This window comes from Nothobranchius furzeri, chromosome 11, assembly GCF_043380555.1.
Source record: "Nothobranchius furzeri strain GRZ-AD chromosome 11, NfurGRZ-RIMD1, whole genome shotgun sequence".
Classification (NCBI taxonomy): Eukaryota; Metazoa; Chordata; class Actinopteri; order Cyprinodontiformes; family Nothobranchiidae; genus Nothobranchius; species Nothobranchius furzeri.
Genome location: NC_091751.1, coordinates 71,523,916 through 71,545,637, shown reverse-complemented (window position 1 = coordinate 71,545,637; position 21,722 = coordinate 71,523,916). Strand labels below are relative to the sequence as shown.

The 21,722-nt window shown below is 43.7% G+C and overlaps 2 protein-coding genes across 10 annotated transcripts in view; one reads left to right on the top strand and one right to left on the bottom strand.

Moving 5' to 3' along the window:
- hfm1 (helicase for meiosis 1) overlaps window positions 1-10,887 on the bottom strand; it is a 68,857-nt gene extending 57,970 nt beyond the window's left edge. For 5 of the 8 annotated variants that reach the window (XM_015976056.3, XM_015976058.3, XM_015976059.3 and 2 more), the window contains exons 1-5: window positions 10,433-10,560; window positions 9,866-9,949; window positions 9,646-9,761; window positions 5,502-5,796; window positions 285-595 (exon numbers count right to left, since the gene is read on the bottom strand). In XM_015976056.3, coding sequence (XP_015831542.3) covers window positions 285-595; window positions 5,502-5,796; window positions 9,646-9,761; window positions 9,866-9,936 — 793 coding nt within the window. In that variant the 5' untranslated portion in view covers window positions 9,937-9,949; window positions 10,433-10,560. Of the gene's footprint in view, window positions 1-284; window positions 596-5,501; window positions 5,797-9,645; window positions 9,762-9,865; window positions 10,010-10,432; window positions 10,561-10,748 lie in introns of those variants that run through there. The other 3 variants (XM_015976057.3, XM_054734004.2, XM_054734003.2) reach the window with 3 other exon arrangements.
- A 228-nt stretch (window positions 10,888-11,115) lies between these two features.
- Window positions 11,116-21,722, top strand: part of znf644a (zinc finger protein 644a) — a 31,415-nt gene continuing 20,808 nt past the window's right edge. The window contains exon 1 of one of the 2 annotated variants that reach the window (XM_015976062.3): window positions 11,116-11,254. The gene's annotated coding sequence lies outside the window, so the exon portion shown is untranslated. Of the gene's footprint in view, window positions 11,316-21,722 lie in introns of both variants that reach the window. The other variant, XM_015976061.3, reaches the window with a different exon arrangement.

Here is a 21,722-nt window from a genome sequence, read left to right as displayed (position 1 = left end):
ATTTTTTATAAATTGTTGGCAAAATGTGGAGCTTAAACCTCTATAAAGTAAAAGTCAGATCTGTGGTTGGCACCAGTGGCTGATCACCTTCAGTGACCAGTTTCCTACGACAGTGATGCAGTCATCAGGCTCAGCTCACCTCATTAAACCCTAGCGCATTGTGGCAGCTGATGCTGTGGTTGGCAAAGGTCATACTCAAACACTGTGCAGCTTTCCACAACCTGTATGTTATGCTACTGAGTAACTCAGTGCCTGTTTCTGACAGCGCCAGTGTTGTGCAGAACCTTGTATGTGGAGCGGCTGGGGCATCATGGGTGGAACCAAGGCTCTTTTTGTGCCCCTATCCTGCAGTCCTGCTGGCTGGGAGGGCCGGCTGCTCGCTGCACAAGGGTCCAGAGGAGGTGGCTCAGGGGAAAAAGGAGCTACAAGGCCAACTGCTGCTTGTGGTGGCTGAAGAGCAGGAGATCCCGTTGTCATGGCAACCCGACTGCAAAAAGTTTGAAGTCTGGACATTGTATGGCTGCTACTGAGTCGGTTGGAGTCGGTTTTGGTTGACAAGTCGCCTCTGATGTCCAAACGTGGAATATTGAACAAGCTGTTGTTAAAGGAGATGAAGAAAAGTGAAAAGTGAAACCAGGAGAGAAAAGTTCTTTGTTGAACCTTTACCAAAGAGTAGAAGGCATCACGCTGCTCCATCGACACCTAGCAAAATGTGCCATTATCCTATACCTGTGATCACTGGCTTCAGAGGAAGGTCACACACAGCAAACCGCTTTCGCAACCTTCAAAACCTCCGCTCGCTAAAACCAACTCCCCCCGAAGACATCCACCTGTCTATGGGACTTTGGAACTGCCAATCAGCTGTAAACAAAGCTGACTTCATTACCGCATATGCAAACCACCTGTCACTGGATGCACTGGCTCTCACTGAGTGCGTTTACATGCAGCCAGTAACCCTTTTAAAACCCGAATATTCACAATAACCCGGTTCCGCAGGTCCATGTAAACACCGCCAAAAACCTGGATATGATCATAACCGGGTTTTTAAAAACCCGGTTACTACACCTGGGGTAACCCTTTTCTAACCCGAATGTTTGGTCGTGTAAACGCATACCGGGATATCCCCATCAAAGCGTGTGTTCTGCGCATGCTCTGTTCGCAAGGAATCTTGGTCTTTTGAGTAGCGAGACGTCTTGTATGCGCCAGAACTCCGGAAGTAAACAACAGGTTGGGAGCAACATGGCGAGTCGCGGCACAGCACCACACTTTTGGAGTGACGAAGAAACTAAAGCGCAAACAAACGCGGCCGCTATCTCTTCCGAACTGGGAAACATGTTGTTGTTTTCACGGATACCGGAACAAGAAGAACCGGAAATGATGTATATTGCGTCTGGACGTAGTCCTTAGGTCCTGACGCTACCCCAACGTCCGCATTTAAATCGGGTTATGCAAGTTAGGGGTAACTCTTTCTATTTGTGCTTGTAAACGGGTTATTCTGATCAACTCAGAAACCCGAATACCGACCTTAACCCGATCATAACCCGGATATTGGCTGCATGTAAACATAGTCACTGAGGCCTGGATCAAACCATGTGACAATGCTACCCCATCTGCTCTCTCAAGTAACCACACTTTCTCCCACACTTCACGTGCATCTGGCCGAGGTGGTGGAACAGGCATGTTCATTTCCAACAAATGGATATACAGTCAGTTGCTACTCATCACTAAATACAACTCCTTTGAATACCATGCCATCCAGGTAACTGTACCAAAAAAATTCTTTTTGGTTGTCATATATCGACAACCAGGTCAACTGGGAGACTTTCTTGATGAACTCGACACCCTGCTCTCCTCCATTCCTGAGCACGACTGTCCCACAATGGTCCTTGGAGACATGAATATTCACCTGGACAATCCCAGCTCATCAGGCTTCCTGTCACTAATGTCATCATTTGATCTAAAACTAGTACAAAGTCCTCCAACTCACAAAGCTGGAAAAGCACTGGACCTCATTTTCACCAGAAACTGTGCCATAGACACAATCTCTGTCACACCGCTGCATCTTTCCGATCATCACTTCATCCATTTCAGCTCGACTCTACAAGGGAGGTCCACTGCTTCCTCCCCAGTGGTCTCATTCCGCCGCAACCTCCGCAATCTGGCACCCAACTACTTCTCCTCTTTTGTTGCCTCCACTCTTCCATCTCCCAGCACAATCTCTGCTTATGAAGTGAATGATGCCACAGAGTCACTCTGCTCTTGTCTTAACAACTTGTGTCCTTTAGCCACTAGACCTGCTAGATCCTCTCAGTCGCACCCTTGGCTAAATGATACCCTCCGGTCTCTACGCACCAATCTTAGAGCTGTGGAACGGAAATGGCGCAAAACAAAAGATCCTGGTGATCTATTGAAATTTCATGAATTACTGTCCTCATTCTCTGCCAGCATCACTGATGCAAAGAAAGCTTTCTACACTGACCAAATTCTCAGCTCTGCTGACTCTCAGAAACTATTTTCAACATTCAAAACTCTGCTCAACCCTCCGTCTCCACCTCCTACCAACAATCTATCAGCTGACACCTTTGCCTCATTCTTCACTAACAAAGTGGCAGCTATAAGCAAACAGTTTACTCAACTGGCCACTCCTGAACATTCGCTACCACAATCTCCTTCAAGCCCAACCATCTCAGGCCCTACTGCTTCATTTTCCTCTTGTTCCCCTCTCACTGAGAACTGTGTGTCCAAGCTTCTCACGTGCAGCCGCCCTACTACATGCCCACTGGACCCCATTCCGACTAAGCTGCTCCAAGCTCTTGCTCCTACAGTAGCCGCAGCAGTCACTCATGTGCTCAACGCTTCACTGACATCCGGTACATTTCCCACCTCTCAAGCATGCTCAGGTTAAACCGCTGCTAAAAAAAAACACCTCTTCCTCCAAATCATGTGGAGAACTACCGACCTATCTCTCCCCTCCCTTTTCTATCCAAAATCATTGAAAGGGTGGCTTTCAAGCAGATCACAGAATACCTCTCACAAAACTGTCTGCTTGACCCTTACCAATCTGGGTTCAAAAAGGGCCACTCCACTGAAACTGCTCTGTTAGCAGTGACTGAATCCTTAAAAGAAGCTAGAGCAACAGGAAAATCCTCAGCGCTTATCCTGCTCGACATATCGGCTGCATTTGACACTGTCAACCATGGCTTCCTTTTGTCCACACTCTCTAGCATGGACATCACAGAGAAATCACACGCCCGGTTTGAATCATACCTCACAGGACGATCATTCAGTGTATCTTGGCTTGGACAATCCTCTACCGTGTACCATCTTGCCAAAGGAGTCCCCCAGGGCTCAGTACTAGGACCTCTTCTCTTTGCCATATACACCACCTCACTGGGTGAGATCATTCGATCACATGGCTTCTCCTACCACTGCTATGCAGACGACACCCAGCTCTATCTGTCATTTCCACCGGACGACCACACTGTCTCTGCACAAATACCAAACTGTCTCTCTGACATATCAAAATGGATGAAATCCCACCATCTCCAATAGGGCTGTCGCGGTAACCGCAAAAATGAAATATTGCGATATGAAGAAGCCCACCCCGCTGCATCATGGGCCACCGTGATTACTGAACTTGGTTCAACTCAATGATGCATGTTGAGAAGGATGGCTGCACTGGTATCAAAACGAAACGTTACTTCGCTCCTTTGGGAGCACTTTGGTTTTCAGTACGTCAGCTGCTGCGCAGCCAGAGTCCTTGGCCGAGACAGAGCTGCCACCAGCGGCAAAAATAAATAAATAAATGCTCGGAGACCTGCTGAAGTCCCGGACAAGCACTGCTTCTGCAACCGTCCCAAAGAGAGTTTGAGCCGAGCTGGAGCTCACTCGCTACCTGCAGGAGGAACGCATCCACCCTAAAGAAACCCCCCTGACATGGTGGAGCAACAACCAGGAGAGATTCCCTTTGCTCGCCAGTCGCACGCAGGTACGTGTGCGTTAGTGCAACGAGCTCACCATCCGAGAGGGTTTTCAGTGTTGCTGCAAATGTTGCCACCCCTCTCAGATCCTCTCTCAAACCGTAGTTAACATGCTGGTTTTCCTTGTGGGTAACAAGGACGTGACCGAGCTATAAATCACCGTCATTCGTGTGTGTGTGAAAGTGAAATGATAGTGCCCCGCGCCCGGTACATGTAATTTTTTATGCTTGATTTTAAACAACTAAACAAAATGGGGACTTGTTTCTTATTTGTTAGATGCTGCAGCCAAATTTGCATTTAAAAGTTTTTCTCCTGAATTTTGTTGGTTTTAAGTTCAGTCGGACTCCGACTGTCGGAGAAACAAACGTTACTGCGATCTGTGTTGTTACTGCCCTTTGATCTGCATTCAGTAAAGTGTTATAAAAGAAGGCACGGCAATTTTTAACCTTTTTTAAATGTGTAAACATTATGTTTAGATAGTACTGCAATAAAAAAGGGCTGCAATAATATCGCACACTGCAATATTAAGCCACCCTGAATCACCGCAGGGGGAATTCCTCAACCGCGAAAGCCCTATTCTCCAACTCAACCTCTCTAAAACTGATCTACTTGTCATCCCAGCAAAACCATCCATACAGCACGATAGCTCAATCCAAAATGACTTCCTATCTCTGGCTCCTTCAAAGGCAGTTCGAAATCTGGGTGTTGTGATTGATGAACACCTGACCTTTAAAGATCACGTTGCCTCTGTTGCTCGTTCATGCCGCTTAGCGCTGTATAACAAACGAAAGATCAGACCATACCTAACACAACATGCCACCCAGCTCCTGGTGCAACCTACTGTCATCTCCCGCCTCGATTACTGCAACGCCCTTCTAACTGGTCTTCCAGGCTGTACTGTGAGACCTCTTCAAATGGTCCAGAATGCAGCAGCGCATCTGGTCTTCAACCAGCCAAAAAGAGCACACGTCACCCCTCTGTTCATTGAGCTCCACTGGCTACCGCTAGCTGCAAGCATCAAATTCAAATTGCTAACACTAGCATACAAAGTCTGAGATGGTACGGCTCCCATCTACCTGAATCCTCTCGCAAAGGCTTACGTCTGGGCCCGGCCGCTCCGGTCATCACAGGATGGTCGGCTAGCAGTGCCTACACCACACTCAGGACAATCCAGACTCTTCTCATGCATCGTTCCACAAATGTGGAATGACCTTGCAAGCACTACCAGAACAGCGGCTTCCTTTTCAATTTTCAAGAAACTCCTGAAGACCCTGCTCTTCAGAGAGGACCTTCTAAAGCATGCCTAACTGATGGACTATGTCTGACTGCTGGGGAGAAAAACTCTAATCTGACCCTAATTTTTCAGCCACATCTGCAGTCAAACACAGTTCCTGTCCCAAGAGCAGATTTTTAAACAGGCCATTTACCTTTTTCAGTCATAAAGACACAACAAATGAAAACGTCAAACTAAACACAAGTGCTATTTCATTTGTGTCCTCACTACAAACTTGTGACACTTACCTTCTTCGTAAAGGAGGACTTTTTCTGTGATCCTGAGACAGCCATCTGTTGCTGGTCACATGGCCGGAGTCCAGCAGGGATTCTTCTACAGTCCTGTTACTCTGATGGCTACCCTCAAAGTAATCCGTAAACCCTTCACCCCTGTAAAGACCTTCACATCCACTGGTACCACCGTGGGTTTCATCAGCCTCTCTCTCCTCGTTGTTTAAACCGCACAAACTGATCTCAGATGAGTCCTTTAGGCCATGTAGCTTCTTTAAAGGAGGACTAAACATCTGGGGTTTCTGTGTGAAACCTGCAAATAAAATAAAAATGAAATAATCGTCAACTTTAAAAAAGATTTTTGTAGTGCTTGACTGCCTGAATAAGATTACAATTAAAAACTGTTGGGGATGGTTGTTTACACCTAACTTAAGCCTAAAATTCAGCTCAACAAATTAAAGATTGGAAATGTATTAAAATCATACTTTACATACATTTCAAGGTTCCATATTTTGAAAATGCGACTTTTTTGAGCTTTTACCATGTAATAATATTTCCTCATGAAAAATACCCCCAAACTATTTTTGGGCTGCATTAATGCGTTTTCTTCCTGACTTCATGACTGCGTCCAGAACAAAGTGTGTCATCAAGCATTTCTCCTCCATCTGAAGCCGGTCTCTGATCTGAAACCCGCCTCCCCGAGAAGTAGGTCACTAATGCCCACCTTCTCCGAGTTGCGAGCATAGAGCGGTTGATTTCATGCTGCAGTTGAGAGTGTGACCTTCATGTCACAGATGACTGCTTTAAACCTCCATCGGTACTACAAAACACCACTGTAAAAACCTGCATCCTGACCACAAAGACACACATAATGCTTGTCCAAAACGCTGCAGCTAGAGTCCTGATGAGAATTAAAAAGAGAGATCATATCTCTCCTGTCTTAGCTTCCCTACACTGGCTACCTGTTAAATTCAGAATAGATTTTAAGATCCTTCTTCTCACATATAAAGCTCTTAATAATCAAGCTTCATCATACATCAGTGATCTGATTGTGCCATACATTCCTAAACAAGCTCTTCGCTCTCAAGCCTGATTCATGCTTCTCCGTCTGCGTCAGTGCGGAGACACGCAACGTCCTAGCATGCCTGCCGGAGACCTCCGCAAGGATGAACGGAGTCGAGCTCTCTTTTCTAAACATCCGTCAGTCGAGACGGACAACGCAAGCTTGTGATTGGTCAGGACGCCGCTGTTGTCTACAGCGCCACCATTGCGCCCTCAAAAACATAAAGAGAGCCGAGGATAATAAGCGGCAGACACGGAGAAACTTGAAAAATACCTTGCGAAACAACTCTAAAAATATGAACGTTTAATTCCCCGTGACCGGAGGAGTGAAAAGATGCGCAGCAAGCGTTTTATTTGTGGACGGAAATGACAGGAAATGTGGGTTTAGAGGTGAGGAGCGCATGAAGAGGTGGAGGAGGATGAGAGACAAATGTGTCCGTATTAAAAAAGTCTCTTATATACACAAAAAACACAATATGAAGACACTATCGTGGACCGGATACATAACAGGATACCAAAGAACAGCGCTACGCCCTCTGTTGTCCTGCCGGGGAATTGCTTTGCAACACTCCCCAGGAGACGGAGAAGTATGAGAGCAAAACGCTTCCGTCAATCCGTGAGTGTCTGTCCCTTGCGGAGCTGACGGAGAAGCATGAACCAGGCTTCAGACTGCAGGTTTACTGGTGATTCCCAGGATATCTAAAAATTGGATGGGAGGCAGATCTTTTAGTTATCAGGCTCCTTTCTAGTGGAACCAGCTCCCAGCTTTAGTCTGTGAGGCAGACACCTTGTCTACTTTTAAGACTAGGCTAAAACATTTTTATTTATTTATTTCAGCTGTTAACTTTATTTTCTCTCTAAGTGTTTTTCTCCCCAGAAGAAGCTACAATGATGTTCTGCTGAGCTGTGGTGGCCTCATGGAGGGGGCCATCAGCTAGCACACTGCTGCTAACCACTTAAACATTCTCCCTCTCCTGATAATAACATTTGTGAGTCGTGAGACAGTGAGTCGTGGAGGATGGCTGCTTATACTGAGCCAGGATTCTCTGGAGGGTTCTTCCTGTTAAAAGGGAGTTTTCCTCTCCACTGTCACTGCATGCTTGCTTAGTATGAGGATTGCTGTATAGTCACTGACACTAGTCAGTGACTCGATGCAACCTGCTGGGTTCCTTATATAGGAAACATTTTACTGATATTTACATCCAAATCAGGTGAACGGCGTAGGAATTACAACAGTTTGCATATGTGCCTCCCACTTGTTAAGGGACTAAAAGTAATGGGACAGAATAAGAACCATAAATCAAACGTATACATTTCAATACTTGGTTGCAAATCCTTTGCAGTCAATTACAGCCTGAAGTCTGGAACACATAGACATCACCAGACGTTGAGTTTCACCCCTGGTGATGCTCTGCCAGGCCTCTACTGCAACAGTCTTCAGTTCCTGCTTGTTCTTGGGGCGTTTTCCCTTCAGTTTTGTCTTCAGCAAGTGAAATGCATGCTCAATCGGATTCAGGTCAGGTGATTGACTTGGCCATTGCAAGACAGTCCACTTCTTTCCCTTCAAAAACTCTTTGGTTGCTTTTACAGTATGCTTTGGGTCATTGTCCATCTGCACTGTCCAATGAGTTCTGAGGCATTTGGCTGAATATGAGCAGATTTGACCAAAACACTTCAGAATTCATCGTGCTGCTTTTGTCAGCAGTCACATCATCAATAAATACAAGAGAACCAGTTCCACTGGCAGCCATACATGCCCACGCCATGACACTTCCAGCACCATGCTTCACTGATGAGGTGGTATGCTTAGGATCATGAGCAGTTCCTTTTCGTCTCCATACTCTTCTCTTCCCATCACTCTGGTACAAGTTGGTCTTGGTCTCATCTGTCCATAGGATGTTGTTCCAGAACTGTGAAGGCTTTTTTAGATGTTGTTTGCCAAACTCTAATCTGGCCTTCCTGATTTTGGGGCTCACCAATGGTTTACATCTTGTGGTGAACCCTCTGTATTCACACTGGTGGAGTCTTCTCTTGATTGCTGACTTTGACACAGATACACCTACCTCCTGGAGAGTGTTCTTGATCCGGCCAACTGTTGTGAGGGTGTTTTCTTCACCAGGGAAAGGATTCTTCAGTCATCCACCACAGTTGTTTTCCGTGGTCTTCCGGGTCTTTTGGTGTTGCTGAGCTCACCGGTGCGTTCCTTCTTTTTGAGAATGTTCCAAACTGTTGTTTAGGCCACGCCTAATGTTTTTGCTATGTCTCTGATATGTTTCTTTTGTTTTTTCAGCCTAATGATGGCTTGCTTCACTGATAGTGACAGCTCTTTGGATCTCATCGTGACAGTTGACAGCAATGCAAGTAGCACACTTGAAATGAACGCTGGACCTTTTATCTGCTCATTGTAATTGGGATAATGAGGGAAAAACACACATCTGGTCAAGGAACAGCTGAGACGCCAATTGTCCCATTACTTTTGGTCCTTTAACAAGTGGGAGGCACATATGCAAACTGTTGTAATTCCTACACCGTTCATCTGATTTGGATGTAAATACCCTCAAATACAAGCTGACACATCTAGTTAGTTTCATTTGATATCCATTGTGGTGGTGCATAGAGCCAAAAATGTTAGCATTGTGTCGATGTCCAAATGTTTATGGACCTGACTGTAGGACCCTTTTTACTAACTGGCTTAATGAACTGAACTGTATTGGAATGTTTACTTTGTGAAGTGAGACAACTCTTGTCGTGATTTAGCGCTAAATAAATAAACTTGAATTGAAGCCAGAAAGTGAGGAGAATGAAGTGCGCTGCATGGACCAGAAGGAATCCAAATCCTCCTCCTCTGCCACCATGTTTGTTATACCTTGATCTTGAGAGGTTTTGCTAGGTTTCCTGTATGACCGTGGAATGTTGGTATGTGAAATCAAATTATGTGTCTTGTGTTTTCTTTGCTGTTGCTGCACACCACACACTGTAGGACCAAAACTGGGTTATCTGTGATTTTTTATCACCCCAGGTGTTGTCTCATGTTTCATCAAACAGTTTTTTGAACCGGGCCTTAGCTAAGAAAGATTCATCTTAGCTCAGAGCTACATACTGAAATGGGTAGAAAGAGACTCTGCCTCCTTTTGCATTTCCTGGGTGGCTGGAACATGCATAAGAGCTGGAGATGCTTCTAGCTGCCATGGAGTAACATCTTGGTTCAGAGGTTTCCTGTAAAACGCAGTTCAAAGGAGAACAAAACCGAAACCGAAAAACAAGAAAAATTTATTTAATTGGAATTTAAAAACAATGTTTTTTCCACTGCTTGTACTTACACCTTGTGAATAGTAGGTTTCTCGAAAAACAATCTGTCCAGGGTCAAAGTGCAGTCATCTGTGTCCATCATCTCTTAAGAGAAGCTCCTCAGTTAGAGCACAAAATCAAATCAGTCAACTTGAATCTTGTGGAGCAACATCTGACTACAGGAACAAAGTGAATTCTAAATTAATCTCCCATGATCTTTCAGTGTAAATCCAACCCTCTCAACAAAGCAATTACATCATCATTAGGAAGTGGGTGAATTGTTGCTGTTAGATGTATTAAACTATATCCACTGTTTAATGTTTGCATGCACAGCCTACCTTTAGGTTTTAAACAGGTGTTACATTTAGAAAAGTGACTGATAGGACAAAGCTGTAAAAACTGTTAAATTTGTGGTTAAAGAGGGCAAATTATGACGTAAATGTTTTCAATAAAAAATCGTTCACAACTAGTTTTTACCAAGCTTTGATAGCTTTATGCTAGTGACCAAAAGCTAACAACACAAATATCGAGCGTTTTTAGCAGTTTGACTATATGGTAATTCGGCAGAGCTATTTTATAAGTTATCTTTGTGAACTTACCTAATAAGCAAGTTTATAACACACTGTTCTGTAAATTAAGTTGAATGCTTTACCCAACTACATTTGATAGTTAAGCTAATTTGGCTAAAGCAAACAGCTCGAGACTGCTGACCTCATAAATCTGTAATAACTTTATTTAAACGTGCTCATTTTGACAGACAAGTGTGTGTTCAGTCAGACAGCCCACTGGCTACAACTTGCTATAGAAAACTGCCTAAAGCAGGTTGATTCAAGGAATATTTTAAAGAGTATTTAAACAGGCCGTGTTTTCCCGGTAAAAAAAAAAACGCCAGATGGGGTTAAAAAGGAAAATTACCGGTCACAAAAGCAACAAAGCCTGGGCTCCATCAACATTTATCCCCTCATTCCCGTCTACATCTTACTGACAAACTATAAACGACAACAACTGTTTGTTTGCATCTGAAATGTCCAAACCAAATTGCATCTTAACGCTCATTGTATGTTATTCATTTTAACGATGATTATCCGCCATCATATAAAAAATCTGCTGGCCAAAAGAAATGGTCATTAGCTCTGAATTTTATGCCTCCTATCTGGAATGAACCATTACTGGGTTTTCAGGGGAGCATCATGGCGCCGCCGCGTCACAATACGTAGCGAAATGTTCATAAGAGGTTAGTCCTGTAACTTGTCAACAGCGGCTATCTTTGTAAAGAGCCTCAATATTTTAGACCGTAATTTTGGAGGCTGTTTGTTTTGTAGCAGCGGGGTTAACTGGACGTGTGACACCCTTACAAAATGATCTGTCCCACACCAGACCACCACGGAAAATGGCGACTGTGAAATAGATGGAAGACGAAAGTAAGAAAATATTAAATGCAGCGTTTAACTTCTCATCTGCTTTCATCCACACTGCTCGGAGGTAACGTTGGTTTGTTTACTGTCGTGTTACTAACATGTGAATAGCAAAAACGCGAGGGATTGTTGTCGTTAGCTCTAGTTTAGCCTTAGGAAAAGGTTTTGATGTGGAACAGCCTTAATGGAATAGTCTGCAGATCCTGCAAGCAGCATCCAACAACACAGCGTGTTTTAAACGTGGAAGAGAAGCTAATATACCAACCAAGCGCAACTGTTTAGGTCAGCCTTGCTCTGAAAGTAGTTCCATGTCATAGTACATCCTAACTATAGTGAGTCGACTGAACTCTTCCTGAGCTGAAAGTTTTAGCTGTGTACAAAATTCACCAGCGCTCATAAAAAGCCATTTTCAGTGTCCATTCTTTAGCAGATTTAGTGCTGCTGCTCCAGGGGTACACCGCTTCAGCTGGCATGACACTTTTAATGTCCTTCAAATTCAAGACCCCTCACTCCATCGACCTTGTAGGTTTATAATAGGCCATAAATAAACAAAAGTCGGTTCTATTTTGCATTGGCTTCAGGCGTTCTGTTGGTGATAAACACGTATTAGTCTAAGAATTACCTCAGAAGCTTCAACCACAGATCACTTAATCAAAATGCACATTTTATTTTGCAAGAGCATTCAAAATAGTATTAATGTGGCAGGGTGGAAAGGCGAGGGCCCGGGTGGGATTCGATCCCCAGACTCCCGGGTGAGAGTCATACGCTCTGGCCAGTCAGCCAAAGGGACATCCCCTTGGCCAAGTAGCCAGGGTGCATGATCAATTGGGACACTGTGACAGGATGCTCACACTGCCACATTAAGTAAAAAAATTCAAGAAATTATAAACTAAATATATCCTTTTCGTTTTTGTTATAGCAACATAAAATATAAATGGGAATTAAAGCTGCAAGCAGCGTCGTTCGCCCTCGCAGCTCCGCGCTGCTCCGGCCTGGCCGGCAGCCCGGCGCACCAGGGCACGTCCGCGGAACAGAAACAACAGCCACCCCGACACCAGAAACCGCTAACGATCACCTCTTCCACACCTCACCCTGACTCAGCATCCCCTCTGAGCCCACCATTATATTACACGTCTCACCAATAGGGCAAACTCTATCTTTACAACACGGGTGGTGTGATGACACAGACCACCTGTAATGCTTTTCTGGCCACGTTTTTTGAAGTTATTGTAGGTTAAAGTTATCTAGGGTGTGCTGTGACCAACTACAGAAAAATCCCATTGAGGTCAGCTTTGGTTGACAAGATGTTTTTCTGTTCATTTGGCATCAATCGGACAAAGCGTGTTTTGGGGCAGAGTTTTAATGAATCTAGCGATCGACGGTGGCACAGGAGTTAAGTGCTCGCCCCGTAATCGGAAGGTTGCAGGTTCGAGCCCCGCTCAGTCTGTCGCTGTGTCCTTGGGCAAGACACTTAACCCACGTTGCCTGCTGGTGGTGGTCGGAGGGACTGGTGGCGCCAGTGCTCAGCAGCCTCGCCTCTGTCAGTGCGCCCCAGGGCAGCTGTGGCTACATTGTAGCTCACCCCCACCAGTGTGTGAATGTGTGTGTGAATGGGTGAATGACTGAATGTGTTGTAAAGCGCCTTGGGGGGTTTCAAGAACTCTAGAAGGCGCTATATCAAATACAGGCCATTTACCATATTTAAGGAAATAGGCCACGCCCACAAACTTCAGCTGTCTTTATCTCTTGGGGGTCAGACTAGGATCACTCACCAGAAGTTTCGTAGCGATATTACGATAACTGAAGAAATGAGAGGCAAAGGTATTTCCATGGCGTGATGGCGATTTTCGCCATGCTCCCAAAGCCCCGCCCTTTTTTGAAACCTGCCAGTACTGGATACCAAGTGACCTCACGTTGTCTACTGCTATTAGCCAGAGATTCCTGGTGATTGGGTAAAAGGAGTTCAGTAGGGAGCTGTGAAAAAAAGAGTGGCGTGGTGACAGGTCAAAGTTTGAGGCTTAGCCACGCCCGTACCTTTCAACTTTTGAAAAATCCGACTGTTGAATTTTTTCCTCTATGTCTTAAGAGTATATAGCAGAAGTTTGAAGGCCATTGGTGAAAAGGGCGACGGAGCATCACTCTCCAAACAACGTGTGCGAAAACCACTAAATCGCGTACTTGGACCAAAATGGCCGACTTCCTGTGCGACTTTGCACATGGCTCCAAGATACTTTTTTGTAGGTCCTGAGACACCACATTAGTGTACCAAATTTCGTAATCCTCAGTCAAAGCATGGCTTGGGGCTGACAGTTTTAATGGTCGTAGGGGGCGCTATTTAAGAAAATAGGCCACGCCCACAAATTTCAGCTGTCTATTTCTCTTGGGGGTCAGACTAGGATCACTCACCAGAAGTTCCGTAGCGATATCACGATAACTGAAGAAATGAGAGGCAAACGTATTTCCATGGCGTGATGGCGATTTTCGCCATGCTCCCAAAGCCCCGCCTTTTTTTGAAACCTGCCAGTACTGGACACCAAGTGACCTCAAGTTGTCTACTGCTATTTAACAGAGATTCCTGCTGATTGGGTAAAAGGAGTCCAGTAGGGAGCTGTGAAAAAAAGAGTGGCGTGGCGCCAGGTCAAAGTTTGAGGCTTAGCCACGCCCACACCTTTCAACTTTTGAAAAATCCGACTGTTGAATTTTTTCCCCTATTTTTTAAGAGTCTATAGCAGAAGATTGAAGGCGATTGGTGAAAAGGGCGATGGAGCATCACTCTCCAAACAACCTGTGCGAAAACCACTAAATCGCGTACTTGGACCAAAATGGCCGACTTCCTGTGCGAATTTGCGCTTGGCTCCAAGAGACTTTTTTGTAGGTCCTGAGACACCACATTAGTGTACCAAATTTCGTAATCCTCAGTCAAAGCATGGCTTGGGGCTGACAGTTTTAATGGTCCTAGGGGGCGCTATTTCAGAAAATAGGCCACGCCCACCGAATGTTCACATCAGATCTTTTGGGGGGCTGGACTAGGATCACTCACAAGAAGTTTCGTGACGATATCTTTAGAAATGACGAAATGGGAGGCAAACGTAAGGCCACGGCGGTACGCCTGACTTCGCCGCGCCGCCACAGCCCCGCCCTCTACCGAAAACTCCCATAAAGTGACGCCAAGCAACCCCCACTTGTCTTGAGTTACCAGCTAAATATTTGTGGTGATTAAGTGAAATGGGGCAATTTGGGACCTTTCACAGTAAAACTTGACCTTTTTGGTCCTGAGGGGGCGGGGCTTATATGATGTCATCATCCGACCACTCAATTTACTTTGTGGGTGGATGACGAATGACCACAGAAAGTTTGGTAACTCTATTCCATTCAATTATGAAGTTATAGCAATTTAAATTTTTTTGGCGAGTAGTCAAACTTCGAGGCCTGGCCCCGCCCCTTCACCATGTACGAAAAGTCAGAATCTTTGTCTCATTTTGTTCGCCCATCCCTTCTGAGCAATTTTACACAATTTTTGAGACGATTGTGCGAAAAATGATCGAGCAATCCAATCAGAAACGGACCCTAAAAACGGCAAAAACGGCTAAAAATCGCCATTTCAACCCAAAATGGCCGACTTCCTGTTTGATATTGACCATGCTTGCAAGAGACTTTTCTGTGCGGACTGTTGAGTACTACAAGTGTACCAAATTTCATAACTGTACAATAAACTAAGCTTTATGGAGAGGGTTTTTTTTTCACTTTCTAGGGAGCGCTGTTCAGCCATTTTCTTTGCGATTTTTTTGGAACCTTTGAAATATCAAATTTTTCACCAGGCCTGACAAGTTTGCAAAATATTGTGAGTTTTGGGGTATGTTAAGGTCCCCAAAAAGCCGTTCAAAGGGGGCACGGAATAACAAAAAAAGAATAATCAGAGCAAAAACAAGAGGCCTTCGCAGCGCTTTCGCTGCTCGGGCCTAATAACGTACAAGAAAAAGCCAAACCAAAACATGTGAAAGCTAGAATTGGTGGAAACATGAACCATTAAATCTTATTTGAAAGGTGAGCTAATCAGTGGGAATGTCAATAGCAGTCTGCCCTAGCCGAACGTTTCAATTCCTTTTTCAAACATGCTCTATGGTTTAAAGCTAAAGTGACATCCTTTGATTGTGAGAAAGATTATTTCCACTCCATTATTAAATGTAATTATCATTAGCATATACAAAAAGACCTTCTGCTGAAAATTGAAGCCAATATTTCCTTTCCACAGAAGCTGCCATATTGTATTTTGGGACTAGTCGAATTTGCAACTTAACATATTAGAATAAATATGTTTGTACATGTAACACGAAAGTAAGAACAGGACTGAACGATAATTCAGTAGTTAAATCTATCTATTGATAGTCATGTGGTGGGATAGGGAAAAAAATGGGTCGATAAATTTCGATAAAGTTTCCTTTTTTCATTATTTCCTTTTTTTCATTATAACCTATCTGGTAGCAGCATACTAGACTCACTACTTACTCCTAACCAATCAAACTACAGACTCTGGCACGTTACGTCACCAGGCCCTCCCCTCTCAAACCAAAACAGAGCATGAGGCAGCAAGAAGAGGCGGAGAAAAAAATAAAAATACCAAAAATAAAATGGCAGGGCTGCCTGTAAGATATATTTTCTGCAATTTTTCTAATATTTTTCAATAATTATCGAACGCAACTTAACAGAATCACGCCGGTTTCATACTGCAAGCATCAGCGGGGCGAAACGGCAGCGGAACTGTTTACTCGCAAACTTCAAAGCGGTCCTTTTCACACCGGGAGAGCCTTGGCAGCGGCACGGCTTCCGCTATGTGCTCTTCGCTGGACTCGCGTGATCACAACATCCCTCAAGACTTCAGGTCACGATTTGTTTATGCAATCCGCCATTAAACCAAAAAGAAGAAAATCACGTTTTATGTTGCTGTTTGATGTCATATATGATGTTGTTCCTCTTCACTGTCAACATTAAAGCCATAAAAAACACTGCTGCACTTCTGGGACAATGCTGTGAGTATATAAGCCGTTGGGTCACACGTAAACTTCATATGTATAAAATTAAATCATTGCAGTACTTTTATTTTGAAAATTACCAGGGATTTTACTCTGAAACATTGTGTGACTTCCTGTCTATTCCTATGTTAACTGCGGAAATTGACGTGTCCCAGAAGCGGCTCATGGCAAAAATAGAACCTGATCCTATGTATAGCGGCACGGCGTGTCGCTTCTCGGACGTGCCTGGAAATTGCCGCTGGTTTGAAACACTCCATAGACTATAATGGATCCTATTTGAAGCAGTGATGTTCCGCCGCCGTTCCGCGCTGCTGATGCTTTCAGTGTGAAACTGGGGTCAGGCTGAACTGTGGGCATGCGCATACCTCATGCTCCCAAATGCAGATCGAAAAGGCTTACATGAGAATAAGAGTGGGGAGGGAAAAAAGCCATTTCAGTTACCCCAAACAGAGCACAAAAACATCAGATAGTTCACAGACATGAGACTTTGATGGGTAGGTGCAGGGTGAGCTGGGAACCTATTGACCCCAGAGAGACCACTGTTGTATGAAGGTGGGAGGGAGATCGAGGAAGTGAAGAGCACATTGACTCCGTCCCTGCTCCTTCCATTGGTGTCCTTGCCTGGCTAAAGCCTAATTTATACTTCTCCGTCAGTTCCATGAGGGCGAGACTTGCACGGACAAAGACGTTTTGCCTTCAGGCATCTCTGTCTTCTAGGGAGTGTTGCAAAGCAATTCCCTGCCAGGACAACAGAGGGCGTAGTGTTGTTCTGGGGTATCCTTTCATGTATCCAGTCCAAGATACCGGATACCAAGATACTGTTGTGTTTATATTGTGTTTTGTTTTTCAGTTACTATTTAACACTAAGTTGTCCCTCATTCTCCTCCACTTCTTCTTGCACTTGCTACCTTGCTATAGAAATGATATTTTCTTCTTCTTCTTCTACCTCTAAACCCACATTTCATGTCATTTCCGTCCGCCAATAAAACGCTTGCTGCGTATCTTTTAGGGCTGCAACTAACGATTATTTTCATAATCGATTAATCTGTCGATTATTTTTTCGATTAATCGGTTTGTTATTGTTTAGCTATTTAACCTATACAAGTGATGAATACATTTCAGTTAAGAAAAAGAAAAACATAAGAGAATTGTGCAGTTGACTGCAATCTATTTTATTGCACATGACCACAGTCAGCAGTGTAAAATGAGCTAAACAGTGCAAAATATCAGTCCAGAATAATTTTTTGGCATCAAAATATAAGAGGTAAATTCCATAAAAAATAATGTAGAATCTAGAATAGAGTTTGTAAGTGGTATGCATTGCTGGGGGGTGAGTGTCTTGTTCCCCATGTAGTTGTCCATCGTTGCTTGTTTTTTTCTGCATAAGAAACAAATAAACTGAATTAAGTACACATATAAAATAAAGCAGCACACACACTACAACACTAAATCAATATTACATTATTTGAATTAATTAACAATATACAGTGATCATTTATTTTGACAAAAATGTGTTGTGAGGTGTTTTACAGCGTTAGATAGTAAAACAGCCTCTTAATAGTTAAAAAAAGGACTTTCTGAATTTCTCCTGTATTTAAAAATTGAAAGCGTACAACTATGCCGCGTTATATTCACCTGGACACAGCTCGTCTGTATATTTTTCTCCGCGGAGTTGTCCTTTTTTGAATGAGGAACACAGTTATGGGTTTGTGCCGTTTTTCTCTTAACGAGAACATTCTTATAAACAGACGTGCTAAATTTGGCAAGCGCATGATTCACAACACGGAGGAGATTCACGATTGCATCTAGTCAATCAGAAGTAGAACACCGTAAACTGACGCGGCAAAAAAAAAAAAAAAAACATGTTTAACATCCACTATAACGAACTCAGCTAACACTAAGTCCCAAATGTGATCTGCGTTAGCTTGTTTATTTTCTGTTACTTACCGGACTTTCCTCTGCTGCATCAGCCCCCATGTTTTCATCTCAAATGTTCACTTAGGGACGTCGTGCTTCCGTCGTGCCATGGTTTTTGCATATTTTGTAGGTCACCGGTCTTTTCAAGGCATCTAGTGAAGTGCTCCCATACTCGTGAGGTTTTTGTCCGGGGTTTCTCTTGTTTTGTCGCTTCTATTTTTCTTCCGTATTTGTTGTTGATCCGCCATCTCTCACAGCAAGATGCGCGTCAGTAACGTGATACGTCATGAAAACCGAGGGCACTTATTGGCTAATTTCTTCTTCTACGGCCCCACTGGTAGATCAGTGGCTTATTACTGCCACACACTGGCGGCAAATTTAACAGATTGTAACCGATGTCAGATTGTGGTAAAAAATAGACTTTATGCGGTAAAATATGATTATTAAACAACTAATCGATGACTAAAAAAGTTGTTAACTATTTTAATAATCGATTATAATCGATTAAATCGATTAGTTGTTTCAGCTCTAGTATCTTTTCACTCCTCCTGTCACGGTTAAATAAAACGTTCATATTTTTAGTTTTTCCGTGAGGGATTCTTCAAGCTGCTCTGTGTCTGCCACTAGATATCTTTGGCACTCTTTACGTTTTTGATGGTGCAATGGTGGCGCTGTCAATGACAGCGTCCTGACCAATCACAAGCTTGCATTCTTTGTCTCATCGGACGAATGTTTAGCACGACTTTGTCCATTCTTGCGAGCCTGCTGGAGAGTTCTCAAAAGGATGTGCGTCCATCCCGACGCAGACAGAAGTATAAATTAGGCGTAAGACTACCAATCAGAGGGCAGGGCGGGTTTCACAGCATCTGTCTGCATTCCTTTGTGGAGGATTTCTCTTCTTGCAGCCATCGACATATAAATATTGGACAATGGGTTTCCATAGGCTCCAATAACACGTTTTTGAAGAAAAACGGGAGGTGGCCACCACCGCCATTTTGACCGTGTCACAGGTTCCGTCAAGCCCAGACAATTCCACAAAAGGGAAGAGAGGTGGAGCTGAGGGTGGGGCTGTAAGGCTGGGATCAACTGACGACACCCGGTCAAACAAGCTACAAGCTAACCTGAAGCTAACCGAAAGCTAACGCGGAGGTGGGAGCTAAGCTAACGGAGGTAGCAACCTAGCTACAACTGGAGTTAACTGTGCACAACACCAGAGCTGCTGAGTCAGAGATACGCCGGGCTGACCGCTGGGTAAAACCGGGTGGAACACAGAGGTCTCCGAGAGCTCCACAAGCCGGCAGCCGCACAGCAGACCAGCGCCGCTGCGATCTGAGATGCGCAGAGCTGCCGCTGGGGAGAACCGGGTGGAAAGGTTTCCATCCAGAGCTCCACAAGCCGATAGTGGGAACCCAGCTCCACCAACATGTTATATTTCAACCCATTTTCTAAAGTGCAGCATTATGTTAAATGCACTGGGTTTTACCCTATTACATTTAAATTTCATGGTTAAACAGTACATGTTAAAATCTAAGCTCAGCTCGGCAGTGACCTAAAATACATAAATATAATTTTACTTACCGAAAAAAAAGAAGTGGAGACTCCTTGGACGCTCTATTAGTGCAATTAATGCCACAGCAAGTCATTTTGTCTGACAATTGCACAAAAAATATCCAAAATAGAATACACACACACACAGAGACTCAAAATCCCGGAGCAGTTTCCAGGCCAGACTGAGGCTCTACTGAGGCCTTTCCACGGAGCTAGCTCTGTGGTCATGTGGGTCTGATGCTCATTAATTATACAGAATTTTAGGCTTTTAATACACTTAAACAGAAGAGTGAGAAAAAAATTCACCCCCCTCAGAGTTGTCATGAGTGTAAACTAGATCATTTAAACCAAAAACATGTTCTGGTACCAGGCTGTAAACATGTTTATTTCTGCTGTGAAATTGGTATTTTTAACATGGGAGTCAATGAGGATTTGCTCGCTTCTGACACCAGCCCCTAGTGGATGAGGGTGGAACTGCAATTTATTTCACTTCCACGCTTGCTTCAGTTTTTGATCCGCATTGTGGGGGCTTGCTCGCAACTCAAGGCTAGATTGCCAGATTCAGATTCAGATAAGAATTGTTTTGGGACAGGCAGAGATGATTTCCTCTCTTTAAACATGTTTTGTATATTCCTTTTGTGTGTTTCTTCTAATTGCATTTTTAGGTTCTTTTTTAACTCATTCACTGCCAGCATTTTTCAGCGTTTTCAGTTTTTTTAAGAATCACAGAGCGTTGTGCTCTATGATGATGTCAACGCCAAAACCGACAAAACAAAGAGTAGACTCACCTTAGGTCTGGATGATATATCGATATTTTTAAAATATCGATATAATTTTTAAACAAGATAAAAGGTGACTTTATATCAATATAACTGGTCAAACTGCTATGCTAATGATTAGCCACTATGCTAGCGACATGTTGCTTCGTCTCTAAGCGGTTATTACATGTATTTTTACAAGTTTGCTCAGTCTGAGAGCCTCTGGGTAAACGTGCTGCTCTAAACTTTGCATTTGGCTTCCTGGTTTTTAATTATTTGGGAACATTCAACGCCAACGGAGTTCTATTTTCCATCCTGCTTGCGCGGAGACGAGCCAAACCCCTCCCTCCCCTGTGTAATCAGGAAACATCTATGGATAGCCGGAGTGGCCAAATTACCTCAAACATATTGTAAGGGTTTGAATAAGGGGTGGGCAATATAAACGATATAAGGTTGAAATGATATAAAATTGGTAATGATAAGGTTTTTGGCTCTACCGCAATATCGCGATTACACATGATGTCACTAAGATGTGCTCCCGCACCGACATTGGAACAACAGAATGGCGGTGACTGCAAGCATGTAGCGGGAGGAGGAGGAGGAGCATTCTACACTTTTTGGACGTCTTTATTCTGCTGCAATATATTTTCCACATAAGGATTTTTTAAAGCATGTCATTTTGACATATATAAACAAAGGAAAAAATATATCGCAGTATATATTGTAATCGCACATGCTTCAGATTATATCACAATATAAATTTGAGGCCATATCGCCCAGCCCTAGTTTGAATAGTATACTATGGGGTTAACGTTTTATTATGAAGGTGAGCTCAACGGGTGAGAAATGTTCTGGTTTTTTCTGCTCTGGTTTGCTAGGCTAGTAAATACTCCGTTACGAGCGATTCTGTTGAAAAAGTTAAGAGTCTGTAAGGCGTGGGTTACGGCGACCGTAGCCCGAAAATAATGCTGATAAAAGAGCAACCAGAGACTCATGAGTCATTACAGTATAATCGCTGATATGAACCAATACTGTTAGACTCCAGCCATGTTTGCCCTAACAACTAATAACTCCACGGTGCATGACCCATGTGACCTGAAGTAGATGCAATTACGTCATCATAAATTTAGCTTAACATGATACATTTTTTTCCTCTAGACAAGAAATATATGATATGGCCACCTCTAGATGACAAACAAATAATTTTACATTAATTATAAA